This window comes from Nicotiana sylvestris, chromosome 5 (genome assembly GCF_000393655.2).
Source record: "Nicotiana sylvestris chromosome 5, ASM39365v2, whole genome shotgun sequence".
NCBI classification, from domain to species: domain Eukaryota; kingdom Viridiplantae; phylum Streptophyta; class Magnoliopsida; order Solanales; family Solanaceae; genus Nicotiana; species Nicotiana sylvestris.
The window spans coordinates 176,934,649-176,953,835 of NC_091061.1; the positions used below are offsets into that span (position 1 = coordinate 176,934,649).

At 35.8% G+C, this 19,187-nt stretch overlaps 1 protein-coding gene across 6 annotated transcripts; it reads right to left on the bottom strand.

Moving 5' to 3' along the window:
* Positions 1-3,648: 3,648 nt before the first annotated feature.
* Positions 3,649-6,386, bottom strand: LOC104237690 (F-box/FBD/LRR-repeat protein At1g13570-like). 6 transcript variants are annotated; one of them, XR_011399971.1, is made up of 4 exons: positions 6,230-6,386; positions 4,700-5,520; positions 4,217-4,610; positions 3,649-4,130 (listed from the first exon to the last, which is right to left on the bottom strand). XR_011399971.1 is itself a non-coding variant. In XM_070145687.1 (4 exons), exons 1-4 carry the CDS (start codon positions 6,237-6,239, stop codon positions 3,852-3,854), a joined length of 1,266 nt encoding a protein of 421 aa, XP_070001788.1. In that variant the 5' UTR covers positions 6,240-6,386; the 3' UTR covers positions 3,649-3,851. The 6 variants fall into 6 exon arrangements, 2 of the variants coding, with proteins under 2 accessions (XP_070001788.1, XP_070001787.1); XM_070145687.1 differs by having other exon boundaries at positions 4,455-4,610; XR_011399972.1 differs by lacking the exon at positions 6,230-6,386 and having other exon boundaries at positions 3,991-4,130; positions 4,217-4,365; positions 4,455-4,610; positions 4,700-6,222.
* Positions 6,387-19,187: the final 12,801 nt, after the last annotated feature.

Here is a 19,187-nt window from a genome sequence, read left to right on the forward strand (position 1 = left end):
TCACCCAATAAAGGATGAACTAGATGATTGTTATTCCTGAAAATAATGAGTGACAGATAAATCCTGAAATGTTCAAATTATTTTCGAATCTGATGGAAAAGTAGGGAATAATGTGAACAAGAATCTTGATGAAAAGGTAGTGTTTGTAACTTTACAAGAGAGAGGATCTTTTATTAAAAGTCCGCTCTTATCAAATGAATGTCACACGCCCCCATTCATTATCTTTTTTCTTATTTATATGGGAGATACCTCCAACAAACCCTAATAGTACAAGTGCAGAGAATATCCATTAGAATATTCTCTTTAATATCTGATTCTAAAAACTAGTCGTTACAGCTCTTTTTGTGGTGCTCGACCTCGACCATTGTTGACGCCTTGACCACGAGTCTCGTTGTTTCCTGGTCGACCTCGACTGACTCTTTCCTCGATATTACCTTGCCCTAAATATACTGAGACAGATTTTGACCTATACAGTACGTATGTAATTGGTTCACATAAATTAAAACTGATAGAGTAATAACTTAAAGGTTAATAGTAAAATAATTTTTTTTGTGTTTAAATAATTAAATACTTAATTTAAATTATACTGGATAATTACTCCACACATATTCTATCAATACTAAAGAATAAACATCAACTCACTCACTCATTAAATTTAACTCTTCCTTTCGTGTTCATGCTATATCGGTGGGAGGACCCAAACTACACTGACCTTAGTTCAATATTTCATGGGGATTTGATCATGGCATTGGAGGGAACTGCAGGAATTGGAGGGGTGGTTAGGAACAGAAATGGGGATTTGATCATGGCATTTGCCAAAGCTCTTCATTTCTGCACTAACAACCAAACTGAAGTTCATGCAGCATTGTATGCTCTTAATTGGTGCAAGCAAAACAATATGACCAATTGCATTTTAGAGATGGATTCCCTTATGACTGTTAATATGATGAAGGGAGTTTATAAACCTCCCTGGGAGCTTACAGATGACATCAAATACATGACTCAAATAGCTCACGATTTGAACATAAAAGTCCAGCATTGCAATAGAGAGGGAAATGAAACTGCTGATGCCTTAGCCAAATTTGGAGCCAACTTGCTAATGTCTATAGAGGCAAGAATTTTCTCTCAGGTGTGTGAATTACCACCTGAAGCAAGGGGAGCTTCCCGTATGGATAAAGCACAATTCTCATGTTTTAGAATTAGACTTAGGAGGGATGGTGCAAACTTTCATGGTGATTATGTATGTAATTAGCCCCATATTTTTATATATCCTCTATCATTGTGGAACGGGAAATAACCCCTCACAAATTCTCAGTAATCACCACTCATGTACCCCTCATCATAGGAGCTTTTGTGTAATTAGTAGATCTCTAAATAGGCCTAACTCGGACTATGATCCAAAGGAGATAAGGCACTATGTCCCTCTCCTCCATGTACTCACTTTTTGGCTTTTGGTAATATACAGGTAAGGGGTCATGCCTCAACCCCAACACCTCTATGGTGACATTCAAATAAAAAAATATATATATTTCATAGTGTTTTGCCTTTTTGGGGTTTAAATATAGAGAGTACACTTTAATAAAAAATACAAATACTTCGTTGCTTATTTATAGCAAAGAGCTTATTTAGCGCCAGATTTGGAGAAAAGAAAAAAGAACATAATTAGCAGTCTTCTTGATTATCTAAAGGTGCACTTATTTTGAAGAAAATTATTCAGCTAAAAATACCCTAATTTTTTCTCCGATACAAAGAAAAAATATTAAACAATTTACTTATATTTTGGAAGTTAATAGAAGTGATCAAGAATCCTATAACTAAAAATATTGGGCAGGACCTCTTATCCTATAGCAAAGCTTTACACCTTATTTATTATAAATAAGAACTCTTTTAAAATATTATTTTCTATAGTTACCTTTTAATTTTTAGAGCAAAATATGCATTCCATAGTATCTTATTTCTCTCTACACTCTCTCTCTCACAGTGTCATTGTCTTCCCCATTATTGAATCACGATTCTCCTTTATTTGCAGGTTCTCTCTCTAGATTGTTCTCAAATCCTAGATCTCGATTTGCTGGATTTCATCTCTTAACATGAGTTTCAGAATGTCTTGATCAAAGTTTCTGATATGAGTTGTATCTTTTCCCAAAGTGGAGCGGACACGGTCTCTTCATAGCTGAATTGATTTTTAATGTTGACATGGAAGAGGAAAGGACAAAGGAGAGGGTGGCAAAGGCTAATGAGATTAGGATTAGGTTTGAGGAAATGGGTTATACCATTCACATATAACAATGGAATTGTATTTGCAAGTTCATCGGCAACCATTGAAGCTGAAAGGAGAACAAAAATATACAATGACGCTAATTGTAAATGTATTTATATGTATTCGGTCTGTATACATTGATTTTTAGTTTGTTTAGTAGTTTTCTCTTCTTGTATTTAGATGTATTTATATGTATTCGATAAGGCATACACTGATTATTATTTTGTACAATGATTTTTGACTATTGTATTTAGATGTATTTATATGTATTTGAGTTTATACAACAACATTTTTAGATACATTGTTAGTTCTATTATTTTGATGTTATTCATCAATTAGTTATGCATTCAACCTAACTGTATTCATTTGTATTTTCAACTTAACTGTATCCATCTATATTTAAAACAACAATACAATGAAATACAGTAAAATACTCTCAATACAAATAGAAAATCAATGAATACAACCAATGAAATATACTCAACGAAGCAGTAATACCATGTATTAAGAATAAATAAAATATTGTGAATACAAAAATAAACTTGAATACATTGAACACAACTGTTAGATACAACAGAATACAAGTACTAAGTTTATTATGAAATATGCGGGCAGTAGGTTATTATTACAGGTTGTATACAACAGAATACAAGCACTAGGCCAATTCCGAGCAGAACCTCGAACAATGTCAAGAAAAAAAACTCGAACTCTATCAGAAAAAAAAAAGAGGGACTGAAACTCTGAAGAATGCTCTGTTCTTTTGTGTTTAGCGTCTGATAAATCTTCACATTAATTGGATTGATAATGTTGTGTGTTATAATTGATTTAGGTAGTTATATTAGGAGTGTATCCCGTTAAATTAGCAGTTTTCCGTCATTAAACAACTGAAGAGACCTATCATTACATTGTATTCATGAATACATAGTATGAATACATGTGAATACAACGGCTGACAGCTGGACTACCCTATTTTTTAGCCGATTTTTGCTACTGTATTCATGAATACAGTAGCTCGAATACACCAAATACATTACCATAACAACTGAAAGATAGCTACGGAAAGTAATTATGTATATGGTAGCTATAGGAAGTTAATAGCCAGTAAACAATAATTCCTCTTCCTGCAACCCCTGGCTTTCTCTGTTCAATAACTCAAGGGGGGGGAAAACACATGAAACATTCGAGTCAATAAACTTTGATACAGCAGAATTCCTAAATAAATTGGGTCGAAATGAGTAATGAGGTAGGTATAAAATGTATAAATAGAAGATTAGATCACTAGCAGTTAAGTTGTATACCACAACAATCTGTGCAATAGTGACAAGAATCTTAACTGGCAAGTGGCAACATATATATGTGATTGCTGTTAAGAAAATAACACATTCTGCTAAACCATCGAATGGACTATTTCTCAATAGCCAGGAAACTTTAATCAGAAGCAGACGATTAAACAATATACCAAAAGACTGAGAATCATATCAAAGACATTGACAAATACTGGTCTTTCAAAATATCGAGGGAAGAACATATTTATCACCACATGTTTACAAAATTTGCCATTCATCCCTTCCTTTGAGTTAAAATCCTAATCCTAATATCGAAAATAGGACAGCTCTGCCCTGGGAGAAGCTCTGGGAAAACGCATCAACTCTAAGGCGATATCAACGTCTATGTCTGTCTTCTGACTAATGCACATCCTTAGCAGAGATGGAGTGCGAGAAAGCAATAGCTTTACAAAACGCAGCTCAACTTTTGAGATACCAAAAGATTTGATGGTCACATGCTCGAGCTTGTTGATTGGCTGTTCCAAGCAGGACGGCGTATCCAGATACTTCAAAACTGCTTCGTCATTATCAGTGGTAGATAATACCTAATTGTACAAAAAGAAATCACCAAGTCGTTTTAGCTTTTCGTTTTTACCAATAAAAGGGTAGCCCGGTATACAAAACATCTTACATTCACGCAGGGTCCCGGGAATGGATTGCACCTCAAAGATGTGATGTAGACAGCCTACCCTAATTCAAGTATTAGTAGTTGTTTCCATGGCTCAAACCCGTGACCTATAGGTCACACAGAAATAACTTTGTCGTTGCTCCAAGGCTCCCCTTCCATGTTCCCAAATATGAAGTGCAAAAATGAACCAAATCATACACATATCAAGTGCAAGACCGCATAATTTACTAATATTACTTACCCAAATCTCAAGTTTACTCAAACTGGGGGAATTCTTAATTAGCTGTAGAGCATAAGAAGTCTGACCCAGATGGTCAAAGGCTACAAATAGCGACAGATGCCTCAAAAAGTTGAGCGTAAAAGGAAGCCCATTTGGAACTACATCTGCACTCAAAATCTATGAAGCAAATATTAATCAGAACCACATGAATTTACAATCACTATAAGCAAATATTCAAGTGAAAAAACAAGTAATGAGTTTCTTACCTCAAGGATATATGAACTCAAATAGAGTACCTCAAGTGCAGGCAAGCTAATAAGAAGCTTCTCCAGAGTTAATTTTTCATCATGATTTTGATTATCAACCACTTCACAAAGAAGTTTGACCACTCTCAATTTTTTGCAGTTGATAAAACAATTTAGCATGAGATAGTAGTGACTATCTCGAACGCCTAAGGATTTCAACACCGGTGAAATAATGTTTAGGTACTGAGTACCAGGACACATGTCCAAGGACAAGTACCGAAGAAGGGGGGCGTTGATAACGCAAAATGATGTGGTTGGCACAAAGGTTGTAACTTCCAGATGAAGTGCGATAAGATTCGGAAAACCAAGAAAAGAACTGGGTGGTTTGAAGACACAGTTGGTGAGTTCCAAACTTGTCAATGTTGAACATTCAAAAATAGAAAGGGGCAGAGTATATGTATTGAGATTTGAAATGCGAAGGGTTAGCTTCTTGACGCCATTTCTGGTGACAAAAAGCACCCATCTATCAATATCTGCACACGACAAATATGCTCCGCTGATGTCAAGAACGAACTTCACAATATTCCCCATGCGCAGTAGCAGGATCTCATCTACTGCTAGTTTGAACTTGGATTCGGACTCTCCTATTAACTTACGACAGAAGTCGTAATCCAGCACCAGATTTGAAAGAGTAGACCAAATATATCTCCAGTTACTCGACAAAATACTAGTTCTTGCAGCATCTTGAACCGGTAAAAGCTCAAGGATATGATCTATAACATTTCTTGGTAAACCGCTGATCCTATCATCTCTATCCCCTTCAACGGCAACTCTTTTTCCATCTGTTTTGGAGGGGAAAAAATCAGAACAGTTCCTTAAGTATAGTGGTTGGTGTTTTTCTTGTATGACAATGGTGTTCGAGTACCGGCCATTCTTGTTCATAGTGGTTGAGAGTCCTCTTCATGCCACTAGTAACATGTACATACCTTGACTATTACCGGCTACGTAATAGGTAGATAGGTAGAAATTACCTAGTATATTTTGCCTCCTACCGTATAAGATTTGAACGTGAAACCTCGTGGTTCTCCTCTCACTTCATCGACCACTAAGCCATACCCTACGGTGCACGAAATGACCAGACTAAAAGTGCTTCTACTCAGAAGGGTTTGAATCCTAATTCTCTCAGAATGTTCCTTTTTCCTTATTTATGTCTTCTTCTTCGACTACTTAATAGGAGTAAAATAAAACATTTTCATTTTGAGATCTGTTGACAGATATCAGGTATAAATTGAGGAATCTGAGTTGCTTTGTCAAATTTTAAAACTTCAAATTTCATCACTAAACAGTAAAACTTCCAATTCATCGTAGTAAACAACTCGTGAGAAAAACACTACTACTACTTAATTTTTCCTTCAAGCATAGACTCAAACTGCATTTACAACCTTAGGATTACAACAACCATACAAACACTAAGCAGAAGAATTTGAATACTAATTTTTAGGCTTAAAATTTATGGAAAGAAGGAAAAAAAAAGGAAAGAAAAGTCAATACCTTGAGTCATGTTGATTAGCAAATGTTTCCACTCTTCAAAAAAGACATAGCACGATATTGGTTCTGGATTTCTTTATCTACCTCTCTCACCTCTGTAAAGGAATGTGTGGAATTTCAGCAAAACGGAGGCGTCTGTCGGTTTTTTGTTTTTTCAGATATCAATTAACTTCTTATTTTTAAAGTTGCACTTACAATAACAACAATAACAATAACAACAACAACACAATATAATCTCACTTAATAGGGTCGGAAGGGTGGTGCGTACACAGACTTTACTCCTACCCTGGGGTAGAAAGGCTGTTTCCAAATAGACCTTCCCTTCAAGAACTTCCCACCTTGCTCTTAGGGAGACTCGAACTCACAACTTCTTAGTTGGAAGTTGAGGTTGTTTATCATGAGAGCACTTGGATATCAGAGCACTTGGAGTACTAGAGTGTAGAAATATTTGTGATAGTTTCAAGGAATAAATTAAGGTTAATATGATAAATTTTACTGTTATTAATGCTAAAATATGAATTATTTAATATGTGTTATGTGTGAAAATAGCCAAAAAATAATTTAAAGTGGACCGAGACTCCCCCGGTCCCAATTTCAGCAAAAAGGAGGCATCTTTCAATTTTCCTTTTCTTTTATGTCTGGGAAAGGAGAGGGACAGTTGCATCTATACCCGTTTTTATGTCACGTTTTAACTTGTGCCCGCTTTGGGGAAAAAATTGCAAGCGTATCTGCTTTTTCGCATAACTTCAGCATACGGGGCTGAATTAGCAAAGGCAATCACGCAAAACTTCAGCATTCTAGTAGTCGAGCCTAAAGTTCAGCTCTAGAGCTGAAGTTTTTATTTTGTAACTGGCGAACTTCAGCTCTAGAGCTGAAGTTTTTTTTTTGTAACCGTCAAACTTCAGCTCTAGAGCTGAAGTTTTTGTTTTGTAACTGTCGAATTTCAGCTCTATAGCTGAAATTTTTGTTTGTAACTAGCGAACTTCAGCTCTAGAGCTGAAGTTTTTAAAACCCTTGAGTATGTATTGTTGTAGTTTCTATTTTTGGGGGAGGAACCCATACTTTCTGCGGGGATATAACATGACTAGTACTACAGAAAAATCATTGATTAACTGCTATAATCATTGTTTAAGGATACAAATGCTATAGTAGACTCCTGAATTAACAAACGACCAGATTTTCATGAATCCTCTTCAGCAATGAGATGAATAAGTTTTATCGTCGCACGAATTAGTAGAATAGTTGATAGCAAGTCAAAATCACAAAAAGGTTTTCTTACGTTACAATTATTTTAAATGTATAGTAAGATGACTTTTGAGGAATTGATTGAAGCCACAGAAGGAGAAATATTGTTATATCAATGTTAAGTTCCAGAGAGATATGAAGATCACTGGAGAAGGAGGAGGAGAAAGGGGACTGAAGTTATTTAAAAAGTGGGTACAAGTTAAAAGTAGAATAAGTTTTATCGTCGCATGAATCAGTAGAATAGTTGATAGCAAGTCAAAATCACAAAAAGGTTTTCTTACGTTACAATTATTTTAATTATGTATAGTAAGATGGCTTTTGAGGAATTGATTGAAGCCACAGAAGAAGAGATATTGTTATATCAATGTTAAGCTCCAGAGAGATATGGAAATCAATGGAAAAGGAGGAGGAGGAGAAAGCGGACTGAACTTGTTTAAAAGTGGGTACAAGTTAAAAGATTTTAAAAAAAATGGGTATAGGTTAAATGGGGCGACCAAATAGGACGCCCCGTGCAATTTTTACGAAAGGAGAAGGGGGTTGTGTTTGGGCTGGGCCTTAAACCGTACTCTCTTGGGAAAAAATTGGAAATGGCTTGATTTATAACTGATAATTAACTGTTAATTGAAAATTAATCATAATTTTAAAAGTAATCAAAATTTAGTGATTTTTTCATGTGAAAATAAAATCTAAACAAAATAACCTTAAATTCCAAAAATATTTCATCATAATATTGTAGAGTTCGAATTTTTTATATATGAGATTCCTGCATAATGTGTTGGAATTCATAATATGATGGAGTGCAAACTTAATATGTTGGAAGTTTATATACAAGAGTTCCATAATCTAATATATTATGCTGAAACTTTTTATGTTTCAGCTAGGATATTTTTGTTCAAATTTTATCTCCGCCTTAAATAATAGATACTTTTCAGTAACTTTGTTGACTATTTTTCAATAACCACCTATAAAAATAGCCATGACATAGACATTTTGACTATTCTCTTGCATATTTTTAGATAGGAGTACACTCTAATTTAATGGAGTATACAAATATTTCAATGCTAATTTATCTCAAAAGAGTTTATTAGCCTAGGTTTGGAAAAATATAGGAATTTTTACCTCATATAGCAAAGGTTGATACCTTATTTATTTTAAATAAATACTCTTTTAAAAGATTATATTCCATAGCTACCTTTTGATTTTTATTGCCAAATATCTATTTATAGTCACCTCCTACCCTTAAGCCATAAAATAAGCTTTGTATTATTTTTCTCTCTCATTCTTTCAGATTTTTCTCCACCCTTTCTCTCTCTCTCTCAATGCCAGTCTTTCTCCATGAATACAACCATGATTCTCCACCGATTCATCTCCATTGTCGAACGAAATTTTCATTGTTAGTGGACCGGGGTTCTAAATCAACATTGAAATCAAGCCCTAGAATACAATCATTTTTTGATTTGATGCGGTTTTCCGGTTCGGTTTGTACACCCCTACCTTTCCATTTCACTAAACTCCATCGGGATAAAAACACCCTTCTAGTTCAAAATCAAGTCGGTGGAATTTTTCATCTCCAAATACCGTGGAAAACAAAAGTGGATTCAGAGGAGATAACCATGAAATAGGTAACCCCGATGGAGTAAGAAAAAGAAAAAATGGTGGTGGTAGGGTTAACTATAAAGCCACCAACTTCACTAGACCGGAAGTGGATCCCCTCCTTCTCAAAGCCATCAAATTGGTGGTCCGTTTCCTCTGATTCGGAGCTCCGACTGGCCGCCCATACCCTAATGTCCCTCATGAAACATGACCACTCTCAGATCCCCAACCAATCTTTATAGTATTTGCAAAGTACAATTTTGGTCGATAATTTTTATAGGGTAAATTAGGGCTTACAATAGAGGTTCGACATCTGCTATCGACGAAACGACATTAGGTTTATTCTTGCACAAAGATGACGGAGTTTGGGGCTGTGCAACTTGAAGAGTCTGTTATCTTTTTTCATTGTATTTCAATGTATCTCGATGTATTCTATGTATTTTATTGTATTTATTATCTTTTTTTTCAATGTATCTCGCTGTATTTCATGTATATCATTATAATCACTGTCTCGCTATATTCCATGAATGTATTCATGTATTTTTTTTAATTAATATAATTTATGTATTCAGATTTATAATTGAGTTTGTTAAGTTATATTAAGAGTCAATTATGTTAATTGATTCGCTTTCTGTTTAAAAACAATTGAATAGATCATGAATTGCGCTATTTATGTTACTGTGTTCACAAATACATATCGTGAATACAGTCGAATACAGTAATATGTCTAGCTGTAATTCCATAATACAGTCGAATACAATAATTTGTCTAGCTGTAATCCCCTGTTTCACGCCGAGAAATGCTAGCTTAAATACATCGAATACACTCTAAAAACCTGAAAACATAGTTATAGGAAGTAATATAGTAAATGATAGCTACAACTAGCTAATAACCACTAAACAATAGTGGTTTGTGAAAAAATTTCAAAAATATACTTAGGCCCCATTTATCCATGAATTTTTTTTTTCTTTTTTTTTTCAATTTTTTAAAAATGTGTTTGTCCATGAAATTTTACAAATTTTTAGAAATTTTTCGAAAATGAATTTTAAAAAAATAAAAATTGATTTTGACCACTTTTTCAAAATTTTCAGATAGTTTCTCTTTCCTCACTCACAAAGCTACAATATTTTTTCAAGTGAAATGCATGTTCAAACATAATTTCAAATTTCAAATACTATTTCTCAACTTAACTTCAAATAATATTATTATTAAAAAAATACAATTTTTATATCCAAACGGCTTCTTAATATTTTCTTTATTTTCCAAAGCGGAACTTATTTTGAATCAAACTGATGTGACAGAAAAGAATACTAATTTTTCCTCCACTATAAGGAAATTTTTTTGAACAATTTGCTTATCCTTTTGAAGTCGTAGAGGCGATCAAGAATCCTATGAGGAAAAAAAACAGTAGGGTGGGTAGTGTTGTACATTGGAGTTGGACTTTAATAATAGGAATTTTTATATAAATAGCTGACCATATTTATTGTTTACTCTTTTAGGTTAAGCGGCTATTTAGGTTAATTCTTTTAAGTAGAATTATTACATGCCATAGTAGCATAAAACATAAAGGAATTTTCAAAAACCACTATTGTTTAGTAGTTATTAACTTGTTATAGCTACCATATTCATAATTACTTCCTATAGCTACTGTTCAGTTGTTATGGTAGTGTATTTCGTTGTATTCACGTTGTTGTACTCATGAATACAACAACAAAAAGCGCATAAAAATCAGAGTAATCCAGCGGTACGCGCATGTATTCACATGTATTCATGTCATGCATTCATGAATACATCGACAAAAAATACCTAAAATCAAGGCAGTCCAACTGTACGCATATATATTCGCGCCGTTGTATTTATGAATACAGCAGTAAAAAGCACCCAAAATCAGGGCAATCTAGTTGTACGCGCATGTATTCACATGTATTCGCGCCATGTATTCATGAATACAACAGTAAAAAGCGCATAAAATCAGGGCAGACCAGCTATTCGGGCATGTATTCACATGTATTCGCGTTGCTGTTATTCATGAATACAGTAGTAAAAAGCGCTTAAAATCAGGGCAGTCCAGCTGTATGTGCATGTATTCACGTGTATTCGCGCCATGTATTCATAAATACAGCAATCATCTTAAAAATATGTATGTCCAGCTGTCTAAGATAGAGGAAAAACATAAATAGCATATTTCATTTCATGCCTCAATAGTAATATATACCATAAATACTAATTTTGTTATAAAATATAAAAGGTAGCTATAAAAAATAACATTTTAAAATAATTTTAATTTATAATAAATAAGGTGTATACATTTGCCCTAGGAGACAAAATTTCCTAAAATATATAATAACAGTAGAAACTATAAATGTAGCCTATCATCAAGTCCGAATTGAACCGTCCAAACATTATCCAAGCAAATATTGGACGAGTTATAATCTGGCTCGTTTATTGACAAAATATCAATAAACCTTATTTATTATCATGTTGACAACCTTATTTCTTTTCTATTCTTGACAAAATATCATGTTGTAACCGTCATTTAACCATTGCATCTGTCTCTCTTTTCACACTCAAATTTAATTGCCATAGTCAAAAGGATCATCATAATTGATAAGAAATCACTATCCGGTGTCCCTAAATTAGCTATTGAAGAATGAAAAAATGACGTTGTATAGCCGCTGTAAAATTAATAGCTGAAAAATTATATATAATTTGTATATTTTTTGTGCATATATATATTATGTATGTTATATATAAAAATTATACAAGTTTTATATACTTTTTCGGCTACCAAATGTAATTAGTTTCTGGCGTGGGCTAAAAGTAATAATGAGTTATTACATAGGAGCATGAATTGGGGAAATTACCAGCTATACCCATTTATAAGTAGCTCATTACAAAAATTGGTCAATTAATAAAATATTACTAATATTAGCCAATTAGCTATTTGTAGCAAAAAATATCAAATTTTTGCTTTGTTTTAAGTGGGTGTTATTAAAATATATTGGGCACAACTTAAGGAGCATGAATCTCAGTTTTGGGATGATTTAGTGAAGTTTTGAGGTGGTTTGAATTGAAAATTCGAAGTAAAAGTTGAACATGAAAAAAAATGATATGTGTATCACACTATGTATCATTTATGTATCACATATGTATCATATTTGTATCAATTGTGTATCACATGTATATCCACGTATACGTGTGTGTGAGATACATGCGTGATACATGTTTGATACATGTGTTGCAGAAGACTTTTTTGAACTCGATTTAATTACGAATTTTGATACAAAACCAGTCCAAATCACCTCAAATCTTCCTCAAATTTTGTATATTGACTTATATTTATATTTTCAATGAATTTCAACTATACCCATTGAAAAAGTTCCTTTTTTGTTTAAATTTTTGGAATACTGTATAGATTTTTGTATTTCATCACCTTATTTGCTACCCCGTCCATGAAATTTCCTTTTCGTCTTGTATCTAATGTTGCTAATCACGCTTAAAAATATGGAAGGTAATTTTTGCATGTGATTCTTTGATAGAAAAAACCCTATTATTTGATTTTTTAATTTTTGTTGGCTAGTTTTGGTAAGTCTATGACTAATGACTAGATGTTGGTAAGTTGAGATTTATTTGGGACATTTGTGTAAGTTTCCCCATGAATTATCCTTTGCGCACTCGAAGAATAGCGGCTGATGGTTTCCTTATTAAAAAGAAATTATTTTTAATTAATTTCTTAACATAGATGAATTGGAATAATATCGACAAATGACAAATAAAGAAAATTGTATTCTAACTTCAAATATGTTTGACAATTGCTTGTAAAGTATACCTCGGGATGATATTTTATCCACTACTCGTCCTCAAAATCTAGTCTAGTTCAATCATAGAGGATTTGATACTTATCTTCGACAAACCTCAAATCGGACAGGTCAATAACAAATGCGAATTTATTTATTTTCGCTTGCTTAATGAACTTTTCTTTTGTTTTCACACGAGCTTCTCACACGTGTAAATTCGTTTATTATTATTCCATTTCCCCTTTTTTCCATCTTTCCCTGTCCACGGAATGTAATAAATACGAAAAAATATTTTACAAATAGAGACGTGGGTCGTTTTCTTTAATTATTAAAAGACTTTATCTAAATTCTGTTGAGGATAAAGACGAAATGAAACAGAAAAAAAAAAAAACCTACGATCCAAAAACTTTTGGCAAAATATAGTCAGTGCATCACTTTCTTTTACCAACTTTTGTATCACATCATGTTGTGGGTGCGGTTATGAGTTCTTCTATTTATACAATACAATTATTTTTTAAAAAATAAAAGAATTAATTCAAATACCGTTCACCTAATTTCTTAAATTAAATATAATTAACAGATATATAATATATGTAAAATTATGTATAATTAATATATAATTTATATATGACGGCTAGAAAATGTAAATATTGAATCTGGTCGGCTATTTGTGCAACAATCCCAAAAAATATCGTTAAAGTGTATATCCATTTTTAAAAAGTTATTCATTTTTAATTTATGTTTAAAGAATTCGTGAATATGAATACATTTTTGAGTTCAAACAACATAAGTATTCAGTACCTTCAACTTTAAATTTTTTTATTAACTATAATTTATACGAGGTATCATATTAGGACCGTCTTTGGTCAGGGATGGAGCTAGATGGGTAGGCGGGGGTTTTAGTCGAATTTCTTTCGTCGAAAATTATACTGTGTCTATAAGGTTAATTTCTTTTCTATATATATATATATTAGATATTGAATTCCCTTAATCTCTTCGCGTATTTACTTTTTTTATTTTTTGAATTTCGTTGACAAAGATTCTACTTCCGTCAGTGTTTTCGGTCTCAAAGAGACAAACGTGCATGGTCAGTGTGGAAGACTCCATTCAGGAATCCACGTTATTAAATACATGTAGTTCAGCCTTAAATTGTCACAATTTTACCATATGGTCTCATGTTATTGATAAACTTTCCACTAAAATTTCGTCTATGTTCTATGGTCTACTAATACAGTAAGAGAATTGAGTGATTGACCCCTCTAAAACTATGTGCGGTCATATGGGCCAAAATAGCAGTAAGCCATTTACGCATGATTGTCACATCCACGTCCAAAAGTATATTAGAGAAAGAAAGCGACCCATCTTCTTAATTTATTTCTAATTAGGTCCACAAATAAAATACAAAATTCTCTAAGTTAGCCTAAGTTACTTAGCCCAACAAAGAGCTTCTAGCCTCGACCTCTTATTCAGTGGAAAACAATTAATTTAGAAGCTTTTTTAAGAGTGACTTTGATTACCTCGAAAATACGAATAATAATTAAATTTGTTTAGTGATTTTAAAGATATGTGATTTAGTTCAATACCAATTAATAATCAAGAAATATGAAGTAGAAATGAAAGAAAAAAGTGAATCAAACCAACGTTACTCAGCGTAGTAATCTCGAGCTTAGTGACCTCGAGGTGGGTCTACAACAATAAGAACAATTAGGCAAGAAAAGTAAAGTAAGAGCAGTAGAGCTAAGGACAATTCCGATGAATAATAGGCGAAAAAGGAGAGAGTATATTCTTTTCTCAATCATTAGATAGATATTACAATGATTGGGGTCCCCTTTATATAATAGGGGAACCCTAAATAAGGTATATTTCTATTTACAGTAAGGAATATTTTTGGTACAGTTGTCGAACCGCGTAGTACAGAATCGTATAATCCATAACGGTACTATTTCAGGGTCGAGCATACTTGGCCCTGGTATTCCTCGTACTCCTATCTCCGGGCATTGCACTCTGTCTTTGAGCTCGAGTCTGGTCCACCGGTCTCGAACTCGACCTTGCCCGGACTCGGGCCTAGGACGAACCCTCGAGCCTATAAATCAGAGGCATATGATTTTGACCGTATACAGATAGTCCCCGCGTTTCTTAGAATAAGATGATAGGAAACGATTTGAACCTCGATTTTCGGAGTCCATAACGATGATGTCATCCCTGTGATGCAGGCGCTCGAAGTGACTGAAACGTCCCGTCGGTCCGCTTTCCCAAAATATTAAATGCACGTCAGTACTGGTCGGCCACTAGTGTCGTCGAACTGTCGTCGCCCTTCTATAAATATGAGGTTATTTCTTTGAATAAAGAACTTTACTCTTTCATCTCATCTTTCACTTCTTCATCTCTTCTTATAATCATATGTTTCCACCGCCCCTTTAAGCATCGAAAAATGCCAAGTTCTTGTAAAACACCACGTTCTCCCACCATTCATGTTCTTTAGCTTAGAGTCGTGGCCAAAACTTCCAAATCAGTTCCTAAAAAGATAAAGCGTCATCTTCTTCTACATCCCTGCCAGCCAAACTGGTGATGCCGCCGACTCTTGAAGAAATCACCCTCGGCCCTTGCGTGATTAAGAAGGACTTCAATATTGAAAATCCCCCTGATGTCCCAGGCCGATGCGAGCATGCATCCCGATACATTAGTTTGATATTAGAGAAGTACCTCAAAGATATGAAGAAGGATTGTGGCTGGGGAGATGAGGTCGTCGTTCAGATCTCGGGCCCCGAGGAGAGCATCACTACCCACGTGGAGGGATTTTTAAATGTTTACCCTTATCCTTTCACACTGAGTCCCCTCGACCCGGTAGTGATCGACTTCTGTAAAACATACGAGGTCACCATTGGTCAGATCCACCCTCTTTTTGGTATATCGTGACCATGCTGCTCTATTTTTCCGGAAAGGCTGAGGGTTTGGAATTCACCTTGAACCATCTTATTCGACTGTACCGGCCCCAGCTATTCCGAGGCCTCATCAAGCTGCAACGTTGGACAAAGAAAGCCTTTTTTGCTAGCAACGATGAAGACAAAGATCGAGGTTGGATGAGCCGCTTCATCAGAGTGCGGACTTCGGATATCATTCCCCGGGACAAAATGCCGTTTTCGGAGAGATGGAATTTTAATCGTAAGTGGGGCCTTTCTTCTCAATACTTATACATACTCAGCTTCCGCATCTCATAATATTTTTATCTTTTTTGTAGTTACTGCTTGGACACATCACGTTGTCCCGAATCTCGAGGGCTGGGTCTGAAAGTTGGCCGCTACCTCCTCTTATGATGAGCGCAAATGGCATGATTTGTCGAGGGGAAAATGGGAGGCCAAGAACCATGGTAAGTGCTTTTCCCAAGTTTTGGATACTTTTCATATAGTTGTGGTTTCAACTCATTTTTATTTACTTGTGCAGGCATCAGAGACGTCTACGAAATGAGGCTAGCCCTGCTCGAGGAGAAGACTGCATCCTCGATCCCAAAATCGGGGAAGGACAACAAAAGAAAGAGGGCTTCAAAGCCCGAATATACCTAGGACGAGTCGCCCTTACTCGGAAGTCAAGGAAGAAACCTGCCCACATGGAGTTGGATTCTTCCATTCAACTCTCGGAGGATGAGGAGAACGAGGGAGAAGAATCGACGCTGGTCCCCCGAACTAGGAAACCAGTTGAGGCCGTCGAACCCTTCGACCCTGAAAATTTTCCTCCTGGCGAAGGATCTCCGAAGAAAGACTCGGGCAAAACCCTTGAGTCCCCCGAGATTGAAATCGTTCCTCCTCATTCAACAAACACGCCGGAGGGGACAAGTGCTGAGAGGGTCGATGCTAATCAGAGCTCCCCGAGTGAGGAGCTCGGGGTCGTGACAATGGATCACTCCCTTTCTCTACCATCTTATTCCGAGGAGGCAATCGAAGATGCTTACGCTTTGTGTACGCCCAATCCGAGCAAAGTGCTTGAAGAAGACCCCTTTCAGGGTTGCTTTGTCGGGGTTGATGACGCCGCTGACCTTAATGATGCATCCAACATCTTCGAAGAGGCTCAACATCTCCTCTCTCGGGTAAATACTAACTTTCATTATTGTGATTTTTTCTTTCTTTCCTTTCCTTTGATTGATATGTATTCATTTCATGTATAGGCCAAGTTTAGATCTGAGCTGAGCCAATGTGAGGCCCGGCTCAGGAAAGTCTCGGGTAAAGAGAAGGCCTTGAGGCTCTTTTGTGGTTAAAAGGAGGAAGAGCTTAAGGATATTCAGGCTGAATTGGCCAAAGCTCGAAAAAATGAGTCCGAGCTAGATGAGCATGTAACTGTAATTTTAACAGAGTATGGCCTTCTTGGCCTTACTTCGAAGGCTAATACTTCGATGTCTTAGCTGCAGCAGAAGTTGGAGATGATTGGGCAGCTTCGGGCGAGGTTGACCAAGTTAGGGATTACTGCCATAGATGGATAAAGAACATGGATCAGCTCGCTACCGATAAGGAAGTCGTTACAGCCCAACTAACATCGGTTGAAACTCAACTCCGAGGCCTTAAAGTGAAGGGTCTGGCCCAGGATAAGAAAATCGAGGAGTTAGAGGCGGAGCTTTCTAGAGCCCGGGCCGAAGCTGCATAGGCCAAGGTTGAAGTTGAGAAGACGAAGGCCAAGGCTGAAGTTGAAAAGACGAAGGCCACGACTGACAAGACCATTGCCATGTACCTAAGAGATACTGAGGTTGTTTGTGATGACCCTAAAGGTCATCTCTTGTTTTAGAAGTTAAAACTATGTTCCGAGGCCTTAAAAACCTCTTCTTGTATCACCTCGATTTGCATGCGCAGTCCGGGCGCGTTTCCGGAAAGCTTTTATGTGAAGTTTTAGAAAAATAATGAATTTAGCCTTTAAAATGGGTTAAAGTTGACTTTGGTCAACATTCTTGGTAAACGGACCCGCACCCATAATCGGACGGTCCCGTAGAGTGCGTAGTAAAATATGGGACTTGAGTGTATGCCCGGAATGGAATTCGGAGGCCCCAAGCCCGAGAAAAGAATTTTTAAAGAAAATTATTTGCTGAAAAATATAAAGGTTTTTTGAAGTGAAATGATGCATTTTCTTGATGGTATCGGGTCCGTATCTTGGCTCCGGAACCCAGTACAAGTTTAAAATAATAATTAAGTTAGATTTGTGAAATATGGTAAGAATCGGAATTGGTTTGGTATAAATCAGACATATAGTTGAGAAAATGGAAATTTCAATGTTCTTGAGTAATTTAATGAATTTGAGGTTTAATTTGTAGTTTTGATGTTATTTTGATGATTTGATCGCAGGAGAAAGTTCCTATGATGTTTTTAGACTTACGTGCATGATTAGTTTGGAGCCTGGAGGGATCGGGTGAGTTTTAAATAGGCTATAGAGTGAATTTGGACTTAGAAAAATTGATGGTATGTTGCAGCTGTCTAACAGGCCTCTGATCTCGCAATTGCGAGATCAGGCTTCGCAAATGCAAATTTCTCAGGCTTGGAAAATGCGACCCAGGCGTCTTGCGAAATAAGCCTAGGCAGGCCATACTCGCAAATGCGACAATTTGGTCGTAAATGCGAAAGAGTCAGGAGTCGCAAATGCGACATATCCTTCGCAAATGCAAAGGTAGTAGACTTTTGAAGGGTTTACAATTGCGAACTCCTCTTTGCAATTCTAGCTTCTCACTAGCCTTGGCGACTCTCTCTTTTCATTTTTCATTCGTTGATTTGGTTGCTCGATGGGAGGTTTTCTCCACCAAGTCTACAAGAGTGAAGGTATGTTTACCATACCGAAGTCAGGAACTTTGTCATTCATTTTCTGAAAAACAAAAGGATTAAGACCTCACCCCCACCGGACTCGACTATTTAATACCAATAATCAGCATAAAAAACATTTAGTTCTCCAAATAAATGTACAGAATATGGTGGTATCCGTTTGGGTTTCAAGGAAACCCAGTGGACTTCGGACAAGGCTATCTTAATGAGTCAATAACATAACTGACTCGGCTAGGTTTGACCATGATGCATGCACAGTTAAACAGAGTAAGGTTTCTATTGGGGTATTAGACAGGTACCCTTGAGCGGACAACTCAAGAGGGAAAGGCACGGAACCGTCGACTGCACCGTTGATCGACTGGTTTTACCGCAAATACGCCTTTGCCGAATTTAAAGGGTGATAATATTGGAAAAGTGCAACCACTCATTATAAGCGTTGCTATGGTATTTGTTTGGCACGAGTGGAATATGATGTTGAAGATGCAGCTTACAAGAATGAAACAAATTGACATGTATTTCCACGTTCATAAGATAAAT

What these genes read in the sequence shown, in the direction of transcription:
- LOC104237690 (XM_070145686.1), bottom strand. Translation starts at nt 5,620, where the DNA reads ATGAACAAGAATGGCCGGTACTCGAACACCATTGTCATACAAGAAAAA. An exon ending in TGAGTTCATATATCCTTGAG is followed by an intron (nt 4,611 to 4,699) that starts GTAAGAAACTCA and finishes TTTGCTTCATAG; the next exon opens with ATTTTGAGTGCAGATGTAGT. An exon ending in TGAGTAAACTTGAGATTTGG is followed by an intron (nt 4,131 to 4,454) that starts GTAAGTAATATT and finishes TTGTACAATTAG; the next exon opens with GTATTATCTACCACTGATAA.